General features: G+C 43.8%; 1 protein-coding gene across 12 annotated transcripts; it reads right to left on the bottom strand.

Moving 5' to 3' along the window:
- Positions 1-44: 44 nt before the first annotated feature.
- hexb (hexosaminidase B (beta polypeptide)) lies at positions 45-16,363 on the bottom strand. Of its 12 annotated transcripts, none has more exons than XM_042059422.1 (14): positions 16,036-16,363; positions 15,658-15,809; positions 13,869-13,934; positions 13,318-13,364; positions 12,847-12,957; positions 11,616-11,717; positions 10,969-11,101; positions 10,478-10,658; positions 9,717-9,803; positions 9,226-9,298; positions 7,876-8,050; positions 1,535-1,625; positions 1,163-1,267; positions 45-541 (listed from the first exon to the last, which is right to left on the bottom strand). In XM_042059422.1, the coding sequence occupies exons 1-14, from the start codon at positions 16,281-16,283 to the stop codon at positions 475-477; spliced, it is 1,638 nt and encodes a 545-aa protein (XP_041915356.1). In that variant the 5' UTR covers positions 16,284-16,363; the 3' UTR covers positions 45-474. The 12 variants fall into 12 exon arrangements, 11 of the variants coding, with proteins under 11 accessions (XP_041915356.1, XP_041915357.1, XP_041915353.1 ...); XM_042059423.1 differs by lacking the exon at positions 7,876-8,050 and adding an exon at positions 7,175-7,346; XM_042059419.1 differs by lacking the exon at positions 7,876-8,050 and adding an exon at positions 6,409-6,592.
- Positions 16,364-16,874: the final 511 nt, after the last annotated feature.

Genomic DNA, 16,874 nt, shown 5'->3' with positions numbered 1-16,874 from the left:
CAATAGGTTACCTCACCACACAGAAACAGAAACAGACACAGAAGTCACTTCAATCAGTTTTAAATCATTCATAAAACACCCTGCACAATTCACATTCCTGAATGTCAGAACTACGTTCTATAAATCTTACCCAGCAATACAAATTATATAAAGCTGATTTGATTCATATATAAAAAAAACTGACTGTAGAAATCACTCAACCAGCAGCTAGTGAAAGTTAATCTCTCTCTCTCCACATGATGGATCAGTCACACAAGATTACTAAAGCATGGAAACACTCACACGCACGCACGTGCGCATACACACACACACATTCTTTCCAATAAAAAAAGACAAAAATCAGCTCAGTGCACGACATAGGATGGGTTCTCGGTGTGTGAATGGAGGTCATCTGTGATTGGTCGGTAGTTTGAAAGCCATTGTGGTGAGGCGTTCTTCCCTTTTCTGTAGGTCCCAGGCAGGCATGCCACAAGCTCATAGGCTGCCTTTGTACTCATGGCGACAGTATCCCACAAACAGGGGCTCAGCTGGGATACCACGTCTGTCCAGACACACACACAATAAATCACCCATCAATTTCATTCAATATTGTTCAATAAATAACTGAGTATTTAACTTGCTTAAATCGGTCATTTCCATGATGTGAAAAAGATATAAAAAAAATATATATATATATATATTAAAAAAACATACATCCACACCTTAGGCTGTATATTATTTATGCATAATTATGAAACATTCCATCATCCACACATTGTACATTATGTATGCCGTAACTACTAAACGTTTCATACGTTCAGTTTTTGACGAACGTTTGCAAACACTTGAAAACAGTCTGAGGTAGAGGTAGAGGTAGATCTTCGCGAACATACAGTGGAGCTGGACGTGGGTTTGACGAAGGCAACAATGCAATTACCGTTACAATGAAATGTTGACACCAAATCGCTCAGATTTAATTGTTCAGAGAAAACATGTTCGCCACAAACGCTTCGCCAATGTTTGCCGAATTTGAATGCACCTATGGTGTATAATCTGCGTCATGTCACGTGGGTGTTTGCCGCATAAGGTGTATAATGTAAGTTAAGTAACAGGGTGTTTGCAGCATATTGTGTATAATGTAAATTAAGTAACAGGGTGTTTGCAGGGGTGCCGGGGTACTCACTCGATCATGCGGCAGCGGTGCTGCACCAGGCGGATGTAGGCCTCGTTCACATCCTTCACACTCTGGTCACTCCACAGCCTCTCAGCAACAGCACTGGCACGGGGCCTACATACACACACACACACACACACACACACACACACACACACACACACACACACACACACACACACACACAGAAAGACATTATTATTTAGTGACGGCAAACATGAATGAATTTAATCTATTTTGGCCTGAAAAGATAAGTATCTTTAGCATGTGTGGATGGGATACGTTTAGGGTGTTTGAGAGTGGTGGTTGTATTGTGTAGGCATGGAGTGCACTGTTGGACAGATGGGATGTCGATGTCTGTTCTAGAAGTTTCCATCTTACCAGAGGCGGGGGGTGAGGTTGGTGGCATCCACATACTCTCCCCAGAGACACGCCTCCCCACCAATCACAAGCTTCTTCTGCTCCTCAGTGCCTGGGGTCAAAGGTCAAAGTTTAGTCATCAGACAACTCAGAAATAAAACAAAATAATACTTAGACAAAATACTAATACTACTGCTAATAATGATATTATACATTTGCATTATAATAGTATAACAACAACAACAACAACAACAATAATAATAAATATACTGTACATTTTGTATGAACATGTAACAAGTTGAACTGATGGCAAAATCTACCATACATTTACAACTCAACTACATGATGACTTAAATCTGCTCTTAGCTGATTGAGGATGGTCTAACAATCCTGCACTGTATATGTACAGCTGCATGGCTGGCATGTCCTTATAAGGCCAGGAAGCCTTAACAAAAACCAATCAAGCCTTCCTGTAAGCAACAATTATCACCTGTGTTGTTGTTAACCACAGTGGACAAACATTACCCCAAACAGGCTTCCTTTCGACTGTGCCTGCACAAGCACACACACACACACCTTGTGACTCTTGTGTCTTGTGACTGTGATCGCCTGTGTTAATCTAGTAGGCTGAAAAAACACCGACGAGAGCAGAACTTGGCCAGGTGTGCCCCTCTGTGGTCAGGTGGTGGTCATTCACTACTGAAGAAAAAGACAAACGCAGCTCCCGACTGATCATGTGACATCGCCACAGAACTGCCAGTGCAATGACTTTGCACTCTCCTGCTCAATTTCTCACACTCACACCTCCAGACTGACATGTGACATCCCCACAGAACTGCCAGTGTGATCACTCTGCACTCTTTTACTCTCTCTACCACCCACACACACCTCTAGACTAATCGTGATACAACGACACAGAACCTCCAGTGCTATTCTGTCACTCGCCATGACAAGACAAGCCACCCCTTGCGCACACTTAATACAACACAACAACTCCCATGTTGGCCTACCCCTTACAACATGGAGTACAGAATATCATCACACACACACACAGCAACCCCATGTTGGTGTTGTAAGGCTTACCGCCTACCACCCCCCCCCCCCCCCCCCCACACACACACACACACACACACACAGAGTGTAGAGAGAGTACAGGACATCATCTGAGCCCCCCCCCACACACACACACCGGTGAAGTTGTATGGGTCGGCCTTGTAAATATTGACCCAGTCCTGGCCGTAGGAGATGCGGTTGAGGTACCAGGGGGTGGAAAGGAGGGTGGCGAACCCAGCAGCAGTCACGCGTGCCATCTCAGCCTGGTACTGTGCCAGATTGCCCTTCCACACGTGGATCTGGGTGTCCATATTCAGCTACTCACACGCACATGCGCACACACACACAGACACACAGACAGACAGACAGACAGACAGACAGACAGACAGACAGACACACAGACAGACAGACAGACACACAGACAGACAGACAGACAGACACACAGACAGACACACAGACACACACAGACAGACACACAGACAGACACACACACGTGCATTAAGACCAACTTACAAACACAGGGAACAGGAAAATTAAGAACACGTGCACACACACCCACACACAATGAAGAGATCACACACTGCAGCCTGGTGAAAGCAGCTGTGTAGATTGTTTTCTACATTGGTTTTTGACAATCAAAATAAGCTTAAAGCAACACCAAAGAGTTTTTTGTACCTTAAAATAATGTTTCCAAAATCGTTTCAGTGGTTCATCAACTCGTAACAGGGTGTACGGCAATTATGCATTCGCTTCGCGGCCCTCTATCGGCTATAACCGCACTATGTAAGTTTGCCAGATCGGGTAGCGGATCTGTAGTTCAATGGAATGAGACATAAGAAACTACAAATTTGACTTGCATCTGATGTCGCAATACATCGTACTTTTATAAGTCATGCAACATATTCTACCTTGTCTGTGGACATCGTTATTTGCAAAGCCGGTGCTGGATAAACAAATAGCGTGCGTGCGACAGAGGGAAAGTTCTTTGGTGTTGCTTTAAACTAACAGAAATCGGGTCAAACCCTTATAGAGCCAGCGCCCTCAGCCCAAAGCAAGGCAAGCTCATTTAAATTCACCCCATGCAATTCCAGGCCAGTGAGAAAAGGGGCATCTGATTGGTGGAGGACACAGAGTCCGCATCAGATGAGCCCACTGTGAAATTTTGCTTCTTGCGTACTCACACTATGCCATATGTACCGTACCGGAGTACGGTTGAACCCCAAAGTCCGGTTCGTTTGACCAGTGTGATCGCTCTGTACCGTACCCAGGCATGGTACGCTTATCCATCCCCGGGTCCGCTTGAGGAGGTGGACTTGGGCACGGTGGGGTTGGGCTTATGATCGAATGATATAATGAGTATAGAACGAGCATTATGACGCAATAAACACAAATGTTATGATGTTAAAACGTTGTTATGGTAACGAAACACGCGCCTATGCAAAGATTCTAGAGCTCAGGAGCTCAACCGTGCCTGGGTACAGTTTGATAGTATGCAGTGGGAGTGTGGACCAAAAACTGGAGAGAACAGTACTCCGACACGGTACAAGTGAACCGTGCCCAGTGTGAGTATGCCCCACGTCTATGGTGCAACGTCAACAGGTGTTTGCAAAGCATGCAGCATCATGCAGAAGTACAATGGGCTAACCATAGAGATTTGTTGAGGGGAGCACGGCGGGTGAAAGGGATTGTGGGATAGCTGTGGGAGTGTGGAATGTAAACTTAACCACCAATGGGATGATTTACAATTTAAGTGTGCTAACTAGACACTTCTGATGGATGGAGGATACTGTTAGAGACAAATAGCAATCATCTTTAAAAGCAAGGATATCAAGGAATCCAAGCTGGATTCAGGCACAGTGCCTGAGAACTGAAACACACACTGTACACACATGTGCACACAAGCACACACACACAATCAATCCTTACAGTCAGCACCAGTGATCCAAGAAGAGGAGCCGGTTAATCAGAACCAGGGCCAGCTCCCGTCTTCCCCTTTTACGCAGGGACCAGGGCATCCTGTCACAGCTTCATACACACGCTTGGCTCATCAAAGCCCCATCTCTAAAGGTGCTGAGGCCAGGTAGCCTACAGTTGGCATCATCATAGAACACCCTCTTTGGTTATATAAAGCAATAAGGTCCCATTGTGACCTTAGACAACAATAAATGCTACTACAATAAAATGCTACGACCTGGACATAATTCCGACCTGCGGTCATTTCCCGATCCCACCCTATTTCTCTCTTATCTTGCTTCCTGTTCTCAGCGGTCCTATCTACATAAAATGCATTTCTATAAGCAGCTTAATGGTAACAATAAATACTACTACAATAAATACTACGACCTGGGATTGATTCCGACCAGCGGACATTTCCCGATCCCACTTCATCTCTCTCCTCACTCACTTCCGGTCACTCTCAACTGTCCTGTCTACAAAATAATATACTTTACAACAAGGCAGGACGAACTCATTTCAACACCTTACACTCATTATTTCACTCTTCACAAACTATCCATTTAAAAAATAACCCTTTCTAAATGCCATTATGAATAAATGGTTTCATGAGGTTTAAGGGTTTTAGGTCACACACCGTTGAAGCCGTGGGGGTCGGCATTGTAGTACTTGCGCCAGTCCTGGTTGTATTCGATGATGTCCAGATACCAGGGTGCGGAGAGGAGGGTTTGGTATCCTGCGGCGGTGACACGGGACAGCTCCTGTGTGTAGCCGCCCGAACTAAACCAGATCCACACGTGGACCAGTGTGTCTGCCTTCAGCTGCACAGCACACGTGCGCACACACACATGAACATGTACACATAAATACACACATGTATACAACCACACACACCCACATAAACACACACATGTATACAACCACACACCCCCACCAACTTAAATGGTACACACACGTGCGCACACACACGAACATGTGCATAAATACACACATGTATACAACCACACACACCAACTTAAAAGGTACCGAGTAGCCCCAAAAAAGTAATAATAATGACTTTAAAACACAGAAAGAAACCAAGCACCTCCCAAGAGCCCAACCCCAACCTTTGATACACTAGCACTCCACTTCATCACTAGCCCTCACAGCAGAGCAATGGCACGGCACTGAGTGACCAATTGTCTTAGCATCGCCAAATCGGAGAATGTGTTAGTTAAGCATGCACTCCTCAGGTCACTGTATACACCACCACACCTCACAGCATCGGGGACACAGGACCGCTCAGCCTTGTAACTGCCCCTAACCCTGACCGATAAGATTGACCCCACGTCAATCGTCTGAGCAAACGTGTCGGTGACACAGGAAGACCAAGCACGTGCCACTCCCATTATGTGAGCACGCATGCCACCCACGCGCCGCTGTTGTACCCTCCCTCACGCAATCACAGTCTCAAAAGACAGCTTTTTGTTGTCGTGCAGTTGGACGAGCTGCTTAAAGGTGCCATGTGTAATGTCCGCCAAAAAAAATCAATTCATACACCACATTCCATAAAAGATGGGGGCAGTATACCTCCAGAAAGTGAGTTGGTCTACCCTAGAGTAACAACCGAGAAACGTGTATTGCAGTTTGGCTGGCGGTTATGTTGCCCGCATACCGCCTCCCATGGCCGAAAGTGGTATTATGACACCTGTCGGGCTGTGGCTAGTAATTTAGCATGCTAATTCAGGTTGATATCTCTGCAGCACTATACCTTGTCATTTTTTTAATGACATCATCGCCCTTATTTCTTCTCATTCTTTTGATGCGTGTAGCTCATTTTTTGGATATTTTTACCTCAATTCTTACACATGGCACCTTTAAAAAGCTTTTTTGTCAGATTGTAAACACACCGCTGAAATCGTGGGGGTCCTCTTTGTAGAGGTTCTGCCAGTCTTGGCCGTAGGAGATGTGATCCAAGTACCAGGGGGCGGAGAGCAGGGTTTCGTATCCGGCGGAGGTGACCCGGGACAGTTCGGCTTTGTGACCGCCTGTACCCCACCAGATCCACACGTGGACCAGGGTATCTGGCTTCAACTAAACACCACAGCACACACACACACACTTTTGAATTAAAATGGGAAGAGGTGGCTCAACACTTCTAGGTCTAAGTAGTAGTATTTCATATCAAAACACTGTCAAAAAAGCAAAACAGTAACAGTAAGACATCCAATAACCCAGCAAGCCAGACACAGTAAGAATTAGGTGATAAAGTAATTTACAGTGATTTTTAGAGACCAAAGATGGTGAATTTTGTGTGACCTGGCCAACTACACATACTCCAACACCAAAGAGCACTCCCTACACAAAGTCTCGTTCCAGTTTTGCCAATATGGCCGACCAACACAGGCTCAATTTCCTCAGAGTGTAAGTACATTATGATGCCATGCTGCTACCCATGCTGGTAAAAACGACCACAAGTGGAGTACCCAAACATACTTCTGTTGTGTCGCCCCTAACTGAACACGATCGCAACAACACATCGGTGAAGTCCAGGAGGCTAGACCATCACGAAATAGTAACTCTCACTCTTGATAACAACAAAACAGTAAACTGTACTAACTCCCTTGTAAATGACCTGTGTGTTTGTTTTTCTTTCCTTCACTTAGTCACACACACCGTTGAAGCTGTGGGGGTCGGCCTTGTAGTAGTTCTGCCAGTCCTGGGCGTACGAGATCAGGTCCAGATACCACGGGGCAGACAGGAGAGTCTGGTATCCGGCAGCGGTGACGCGGGCCAGCTCCTTGTCGTACCCACCGAGCCATACGTGGACCTTTGTATCTGCTTTCAGCTGAACAACACAGCACATACACACACACACACACACACACACACACACACAATGCACAGCTGCTTCTGATGCCAAGAGGGAACCAAAGGTCTTGAACTGTTAAATCAAAATGGCAGCACCACAACCAAGCACCCGCAAGAAAAGCAACAGTCATTGGGACTGAACACACCAATCCAATCACAACCAGCCGAAACAGCAACAGGCCACAGATCACCAGATCCCTCACTTCAACCATCCAGAGAAGGGAGAAATCAGCAAGTAGGCAGACACTCAAACTTTTCAGAACACGCTGAATAACTCAAAACCATCCAGACAGACGCCTACTTTTACCATCTGTATGGTTTTTCCTCTTTTAAATGGAAGCCTAAGAGGGACATTTTTAAAACTTCCTGATTATGACTTCTGTAAGAAAACTACTAACCATCCACAATCAGCAGAGGGCATTTATATATATATATATATATATAACGTTATCACTATGTTATAAACATCCACAGTTGAGTTGACCGTTTCCAAAAGGAGGACTGACCAATAAAACTGAGGGGCTCCACCTTGTAGTACTTCACCCAGTCCTGGCCATAGCTAATCCAGTCAAGGTACCAGGGGGCAGAGAGAATGGTGGTGTACCCTGCCCCCGTCACGCGACGTAGCTCATCCTCCAACTTGTTGTTCATCCACACCCCCACCACAGTGTCACCTTTCAGCTGCGACAGGGCACAGTGATTGGTACCTGTGCTGTGCTATCAAAATGACCCATCACTGCTAAACAAGCTCACAGCCGATTGGGCTGCCCCACTAACACGTTTCTACCACGTGCAGAGGTGATTGGATGCACATTTAGGGCGTCTGGCATGCTGAGTGGCCTGTCGTTCCCATTAGTATTCTCTGGCTGAATCTCAATGTCCACACTCGTGGACTCAACAGACTTGTGGTGCGCTTTCCCACTAAATTAGAACATCTCAGGATGTCCCACTGTCAAATCACTGAGTGCCTGAGGGCTATTTGCCAGACACTTTGAGCCCTTTGCACACTTTCCTTAAGCTGCAATCTCTGCAGACTATACCAAAGGGACTTACCCACAGTTCATAGGGCTTTGACATGAAGCACTGGGTTACCCATAGAAGAGGCCCTGAGGCTTAAAAAAACCCCACAGTGAACTGCTGCAAAACCACAGTGAACTGCTGCAAAAAACGGAAATGTGTTTTGGTATCGCCAATTTAATGTGATGTGTCACCTCGTCCTGCGGCACCCTTCCTTCCTGCCCTTACTGACCCTCACACTCAATCACTTAACAGTTGATGTCAGCTATGCTGTGAGGATTCAGGGCTTAGACCACTTAAGGTGGGACATTGAGATTCAGTCTATGTGAGAGAGCATGGTCGGATTCTACATGTTAGTAGCTCAAGAGCTCAAAGCTTAATTAGTAGTGGAAGCACCATAGGTTTAGTTTGCAGAATGATCATAAGAGCTTTAGATATTAAGACATGGATGAATTAGTCTTTCTGTTTTAATTTGTCCAAAAATAAGATCAGGGCAATTCCACAGAAAATAGACTTTTTGTCACATCAGTGAAATGCCCTGGCATTTGTATGATGTGAATGATAACATAATTTTTTTGTGCATTTTTTCTCATGTACATTCTTCAGCCAAAAATAGCAAATGCTCAAATGTCATGTAATCATTCACATCATACCATACCATCACATTTTATTGGCGTTATGGATGTTACAAAAAACATAATTTTACATGGAATTGCCCATATATGTCTTTACTGAGAAGGACATAAAAGAGAGTTATCCATGTCAGTGGATTGTCCATGCACCTTTTAGACTCTGATGATCATATCATGTTAGCAAAAACGTTTAAAGGTCCTACTTACCTTCACCCCATTATCAAACACCTCTTGCCAAATCATGTAGCCTTTGTTAGTGGTGCTCACGATGTCCAGAATTCTGTTTATGTGAAGAGGAAAGACAGGCCAGATCAGAGGTAGACAAACAAACCGTTGACCGTTTTGACCGTTGAATTTTAAACTCACTTGACTTAAGCAGTCAAAATGACCCGTCATGGCCTTTCTAGTGTTAAAATGTCATCAGGAAATACAACTTTCTAGTCACTACTGTAGAGTCAATCAAAAACTTGAAAGAAAAAAAAAAACAAAGCATGGGGAATATGTTAATAAACAAATGTCATCAAATGGCAAAGGTTGTCATTAAGTAGAAAAGTTTTGTTTTCCAGGCAACTTTCTATGGTCAAAAAGCAAAATGTAATCAGTTAAATTTGGAGACTTTCCAAAGTTTAGTCTTCATGTAGCCAGTGTGTTTACTTGGGAGATCCCACAGTTTCGGTGCTGTCTGTGTGTCACAGTACCTCTGGATGTAGTAGGACTCCAGTTTGCTGTAGTCTGTGCCAAACCCTTGCTCCTCCATGAACTTTGTGATATCAGGATTAGATTTCCTGTTGGTCAAGGGAAATGTACAATCAGAGACAACATTATCATCTTAACTGGGTGAGTCTAACACAGCGTCTGGCAGCTGTATATTTAGCTCTTTGTCCTAAATCAAACATTTTTACCCTTTAGCAGGGGAGTTTTGAACATTCTAACAAAAGATTCTGTTCCGCAACAATGTAAGGTTCTAAAATTCCCTGTTGAATTCAATGAACCCAGGCTCTGAATGAACCCAGATATTCTTTAGAATGTTCATTTTCCAACATTCGTCACATCCGTGTGAGTCATATCTAAGGAGTTGACGGTACCGGCTGAAGGGTAGTGTAGTGTCTACTGAGCCTGCACATCACGTCACATCACATCACTCCTTAAGCTCCTTAAGCTGTTACTATGGAGAGGGAACTGTGCCCATTTTATACAGAAATACCCGACATGGAACGTTGTTAAACTTATAAACAACGTGCAGAGTGGTGTTAAAGTAAGATGTTTACAGTTGACCAAGTCTGATATCAATCAAGGAAGAACTAAGCAGCAGGACGGCAACATAATTTTTTTTTTTTTATCTGCAACACTGGGGAGCTGTAAAACAGCCAGGAGATCTCTGATAACCCATTGGCCTCTAACAACTCGACAACGATGGCCTACTTCACTAAGACAAGCTAAGGCTAATTAGTGGCCTCACCAGCAGGAGAAGTCGACCTCGTCTCCCCCCAGGTGCACGTAGGCGTCCGGAAACACGGAGCTGATCTCCTTAAAGAAGGAGCCCATGAACTCATAGGTGGAGTTGAGGATGGGGTTCACTGGCCCGTACGAGCCACTAGGGGTGCTGCCGGAGTAGCATGGCGTCAGCAGGTCCTTCTGGCCTAAGGAGATGCAACAGAGGAAGTGAAACAGGGAGTGTCATCACGATTAACGATAACGAAGAACTCACATGTTCACATTTATATCCGACTTCATAGTTCTGGCCTGTTGCTACTTGTAGAGTTGGGGGGGATCTGGATCTGCTATGATGACTCCTCAATGATCACTTGTAGTTCTGTAGCTCAGATATAAAAGGCCATTTAATGGATCATCGAGGCCCGGTTATTGGTCTGGAGTCTCCTAGTTTCTAGTCTGAAGTCTCCTAGTCTTTAAGCATTATAGCACTGATCCGAGTGACCTCTGACCACTCACCTTTGCCCCATGACTGCGTGTGACCCGGAGTATCAAACTCGGGAATGACACGGATTCCCCTCATGCGAGCAAACTCGATCACCATCTTTACATCGGAGGGGGTGTACACATGTGTGTATGGATGAAAGGCTCCCTAAGAACACAAAGGAGAGAAGGTTTTACAGAAACAACATGTAGGAATTCCCCCTTTAGTCAATTTCCAATGCACTGGACACCCATTTAGCACTAAGGAGGTACCCTTCAAATAGCAACCAAAAGGGACACACTCCTACCCGTGACGAGAATGTTATAGTAACACACAGATAAGTTCAGATTCGCACACATAGCTGAATGTTTGCGAATGTTTTCTGTCTGCCTTGAGTTTTCTGCCAACGTTTGCAAACACTCACAAACAGTTTGAGGTAGTTATCTGTGAACGTGTTGGGAGTTCGATAGAAAGTTACTGCGGAGATGGAATGTTGACACAAAACTGTTGAAATGTATCTGTTCAGACAAACATGTTCCGATGCAAACGTTCACCTCAGGTGTTCTGGACGTGCATTAGGAATGTCAAAAAACCCATTCTCCATAACATACAAGAGTATGGCATCCAGAGCAATCTGAAATGATTGGGCCCAGATCTGGCTGTGGTGTGGGCAGAGGCTCACCTGCTGGCTGAGTTCGGGGAAGGTGCGACTCATGTAGGGGAAGGACTGGTCGTCCACAATGTGCCAGTGGAATACGTTAAACTTGTTCATGGCCATGGCTTCCTGTTGAGGCAGAACACAAAACATTTCTCAGAGTGTTTCAAAAGTAACAGCATGGAATGAATCATGCAGAACTCTGCACCTGGAGGGATGGATAGATTGAGAGGTGGATGGATGAATGGATCATTAATGAAAAAGACAAATTCACCAATCCATACATCTACCAAATGACCACACATCATGTGTGCTTCTAGCGCTTCCTCTGAAAAAAAAAAAAAGCACATATAAAATACAGTTTACACTGACCACAGTGCCGTACAAAGTGCACATTTCCCAAGTGCATGGTAGTATAAACCACCTTTGCCCTGACTGCACCTCCTGCCAATATAAACCTCGAAGGTCTGAATGAAATGTTTCCTTCCAAACAGCAAGGAACAAAGGAGGCAAACATGACAAACCTGAGTCAGCTGACTAGTCAAAACACCCTCCTGTCTGTCAGGATTCATCATGACATCATTGTCACCTGAGTCATTTAAATACACCTGACCTCAGACCAACGCTCAGGTAAAACTTGCTAGTACACCCTTCACTTTAGGAATTCAGTGTTAATAACCTGACAATAACCTGAATTGTCTACCTTAATACCCAAAACCCTCTGTCCCTTAATATCTGTCTTAATGCCCAGAAATAACCTATTACTCAACCCGGCCAATTCTGATTAAACAAGTGAATCTTCAGTGCTTTCTTGCTAAAATTGTGTATTGTGCTCAGATTGTAAGGCAGATTGTGTGGACTTGTGCCAGAAATCAAGGCCTTTATACAATACTTTAACTTGCAAGGCAATAAAAAAAAAGACCTTGGATGTCATTCACACCAATGTCCACACATCCAATCAAAACCACCATGCTGTGACATTCACCTCTTCTAATCTTACAGTTACAGTGAGACTCTACAGGTGACATCCTGTGAAATTATGCAATACCATGAGTGTAACTGCTGGCAGACTGTACTTGTCAAGGTTGTACAAAACAGTAGTACTTCTCTTTACCACAGCATGTGACTGTGGTCTTGTGATATCAGATGCCATCAGGAAGATTGAATATAACTGGTTTACCACAGCTTCGCTCTACCTCAAAGTTCCTCAATGAAGACAGGCAGTGGAGGCGGGACCTACGCCTGTAAACCAACTTACCAGATTGGCCAAGATGACTTTGAGTGGCAGGTAGTGGCGAGATGTGTCCAAAAGAATTCCTCTATGCGCGAAGCGGGGGAAGTCAGAGATTGCCGTCTTATTGATATTTTTCTGTTGGATGAAAAAAAAAAAAAAAAAATCAGAAAAATATAGTACTACAGTATTGCAACAGCTTGCTTTAGCTGATAAAATAATAGTTTATAATATTTCATAAATGTGTTTTAGTCTCATGTCTTCTTTAGATAAAAATAACTTCCAAAACATGGTATTGCATAACATTAAGCATGAACACCATTAACATGGCCAGGCTGACACATCTTAAGTCTGAACATAACAGTTTTAACTGAATAAAAAGGACTTGCAACACATCACAAATCAATATCAATGTCCAAGTCACACTGACATGACCAGAGTGCCCAGACACATTCATGATGAGAATTAAACAGTTTGAATGATTTAACAGAGACTTACACTTCCATAGTCATCTTCATACACCAGCTGGCTGAACGTCTCAAGGCCTGACCAGGCAAAGGAGGGGGGGGGTAGGTTTCAAGTCCCATGTCATAAAGGATATGAAGTCACATTATACTAAAAGCATAGCACTTAATTTTAGGAAGAGTGACCCTCATTGACACAAACAGCTTTTTAAAACTTTGAATTTTTGTTTCAATTCCAACACCTAAAGATGAGATGTTGACCTCCAGCTATAGACTGTGTTTACAACTTTATGGATTTAACTTTATTGCGCTGCAAACTTGCATGATATTCAACTTTGCAGCAGGATATAACTCTGCCTACACTTTTCTGCATTTGTGTATGTGTCAGTTAGTGTTTGTCAGTTAGATTCAACTTTAGTCATTGTGCAGTAAAGTTGAATATAATATAATCTAATCTGCATACATGACAAAATGAATATGTCTGTGTTGTTGAAAGGTTCCCAGAGGGCTTTGTGTGTGTGTGTGTGTGTGTGTGTGTGTGTGTGTGTGTGTGTGTGTGAGTGTGTGTGTGTGCGTGTGTGTTACCTCTCAGGGCTCCCCACACCTTTGGTGCTCTGAGCACAGCTGACGGCTGATCCACACTCAGCTCATCTGCAGAGGACACAGCCAATCAGACAGACCACTTGAGACACAGCATCACCTTGCAACAACTTGTGGATAACAGACCACAAATTACACAATCAAAGCACCCCTTGCATCTGACAAAACAGTTGAGGTGTGGACAGTATTTCCCCCTCATAAATTCTCCTCTTATTAGAAACCTAGCTGACAAATTGCCCTATCACTGTACTCATTTGCAGAGGAACAGTACAATATTGCACAGCCCCACTAAAACTGTAATCAGTTCAATTGGTAAGAAAATAAGGGTTTCTTAACCTTTAAACACTGTTCATTGCTACCCCCCTTAATTTACTGTTCACGGTTAAATTTGACCGGACAGTTTTAACTGCTCTTAAATACCAATACCATGACAAAAAGTATTATTTAATAGAACATTATTGTAAACAGACCCTTATTAGAACATTAACATCTACATTATGTGTGTTTGTGTGTGTGGGTGGGTGTGTTTCTGCATGTGTGTGAATGTGTGCGAACACTGGTGGATCACATGCACAGTGGCAACATGAACTGACAACATGAACTGTGTGTGTGTGTGAGAGTGTGAGAGAGAGAGAGAGAGAGAGAGAGAGAGAGAGAGAGAGAGAGAGAGAGTGGGTGTAAATGTGTATGTGTGTGTGTGTATGTCTGTTTTGTGTATGTGTGGGTGTGAGTGTTTCCATGTGTGTGCAAACATTGGTGGTTTTCCTGCACATGTGGCAATATGACAACATGAACTGTGTGTGTGTGTGTGTGTGTGTGTGTGTGTGTGTGTGTGTGTGTGTGTGTGTGTGTGTGTGAAGATTGGTGGTTCACATGCACAAGTGGCAACATGACAACATGAACTGAAAACATGAACTGTGTGTGTGTGTGTGTGTGTGTGTGTGTGTGTGTGTGTACATTTGTGTGTGTGTGTGTGTGTGTGTGTTTATGTGCGTGAATGCCTATGTTTGTGAACGTGGTGAATGTGGTTCACACGTACAAGTGGCAACATGACAACATAAACTGACAACATGTACTGAGTGTGTGTGTCTGTGTGGGTGTACATGTGTATGTACTGTATGTACTGTATGTGTGCTTCTGTTTGTGCATGCATGCATGTGTGTGGGAACATTGGTGGTAGGAGTGTGTGTAAGGAGATGTCTTTTATCTCCTGGATGAAAATTATACTCTTTCCCATTTATTTCGTAAAAAAGTGTTTTTAGGTGGAATAAATCACTCAAAATTCAAAGAAAGTAGTCAAAACAAACTCTGTGTTCAAAAGCCTTTTGTGAAGGATATAATAATATCTTGAGGCAATCTGATGAAAAATGCCATATTTATGGTACAGGGAATGTGTAAATCGGTCATTTTTGACCGGAACAGTGTTAGAAGGTTAAGTAAACACTTCTCCTAGACGCTTGTCATCATGATAAGTGCTCATGTGTGCCTTGTTTATATTAGCATCAGGCAAGGCACATTTAGTTTAACTCAGCCCAGATAAATAAACTGACAAACAGTTCAGTAGCCTATTTCAATAAAACCAATGGTGTAGCTAAAATTAGGCTGTTTAGATTAAGCGGCTAGCGGGAGAGTGCATGGATTATCTGGTGACACTGTGTAATCTCGGCATTTAAAAGGATCTGTGTGCGAAACAGTTTAGCGTGGCATATAGTGGTTGATCAAGTTAGGGCGGTCGACTCGCAGCAAAGGCAAAGAAAGGAAACCCCACACTCACATGACTCGTCGGATTTCAAACCCGGATAGCCGTCGCACTCGGAATCACTCGATGTGATCCAAACCTGAAGCTCCGACACTTCTTCACCAAACGTCTTTTTCGGCTCCTTATAGCCTTGTTTCTTCATGTAGCCAAAGATGTAGTCGAAATACCTGCCATTATAGGATTCCCATTACTTTCCCTATGCTCTATTCGCCACTTCCCTATACATCCAATGCAAATGCACATTTGATTATGCATGCTACATGCTTTCTTTCTTTCAGCAAGAGCCAATTTACCACAAAAGCTCCAAAAACACACGGAAGTTAGCCCGTGTTTCAGGGTGATATGTCGAGAGTGTGGTGGGCCTAAATAAGAGGGCAAAACAAAACCTTTTACCTGCGAAATGCCGTTTCCAGAATACTACAGCTGGGTCCAGCAGACGAATGCTGAGCATGGACAATCTGGAACTTCAAACTGCTCATTTTAAAAGCAACTACAGACGTCTGTACTTTTTGTGGCAGTGGCCAAAGAGACACATGGTCCGTATCTTTTAGTTTGTGGCCGTCGTAGTCCCAGATGTCTTCATAGCCCTGGCACACAGCGAGCACCAACACCAGAGTTCCAAACTTCAAAAGAACACCCATGGTGCTGCTCCCTATCAGAAACAGCAGTAGTGTAGTGCTATGTCTGCTTTGCTGTGCAGTCAGCTGAGCAGTGCCGTACGTTGACCGCGCACGCAAGCACAACATAGGAAGGTGGGAGTTTCGAGGGGCGGGTTTACAGATAGACGCGGAAGTGAAGGCAGCGGCTGAGCCTGATAGATTCATTCAAAGATTCTGGATTAATTCATAGATGTTGTCAGAGATTAATACACGGGTTCTGATGCTGTCAATTGTAATGATTATGTGTATAATGTAGAAATACTTCAGTGCACTAGGCTATATGATGGACAGTTGAGTGTTTACACTCTCGGATGATTTTATGTACACAAAATTAGTGGGAGTCGTGGATTTTAAATTACACCTGGTAAACCCAGTGATAGAGTCTATCCAAACTACAATTAAGAATAGGGAGTTGAGTCACGAATTAGCCTAACATTGCCGTTCCACTGAAGAAAGAGGCTGTAATGTTCACCCCTGCCATGATCCCCCACAGCTGACAATAATTAATTTGCAACACATAATAGGATTCATATAATATTTTATAGTGTTTTTATGGTATTGTTCATTCATGCT

This window comes from Alosa sapidissima, chromosome 13 (assembly GCF_018492685.1).
Source record: "Alosa sapidissima isolate fAloSap1 chromosome 13, fAloSap1.pri, whole genome shotgun sequence".
NCBI classification, from domain to species: Eukaryota; Metazoa; Chordata; class Actinopteri; order Clupeiformes; family Clupeidae; genus Alosa; species Alosa sapidissima.
The sequence above is the reverse complement of the archived record's forward strand: the minus strand, read 5'-3'. Positions and strand labels throughout refer to the sequence as shown.

Coding starts and splice junctions, on each gene's coding strand:
- hexb (XM_042059417.1), bottom strand. CDS start 16,283: ATGGGTGTTCTTTTGAAGTTTGGAACTCTGGTGTTGGTGCTCGCTGTG. Junction 13,935..15,657: donor TTTGAAATCCGACGAGTCAT/GTGAGTGTGGGG, acceptor TGTCCTCTGCAG/ATGAGCTGAGTGTGGATCAG. Junction 2,884..9,225: donor TGTTTGATAATGGGGTGAAG/GTAAGTAGGACC, acceptor GCGTGTGAGTAG/CTGAATATGGACACCCAGAT.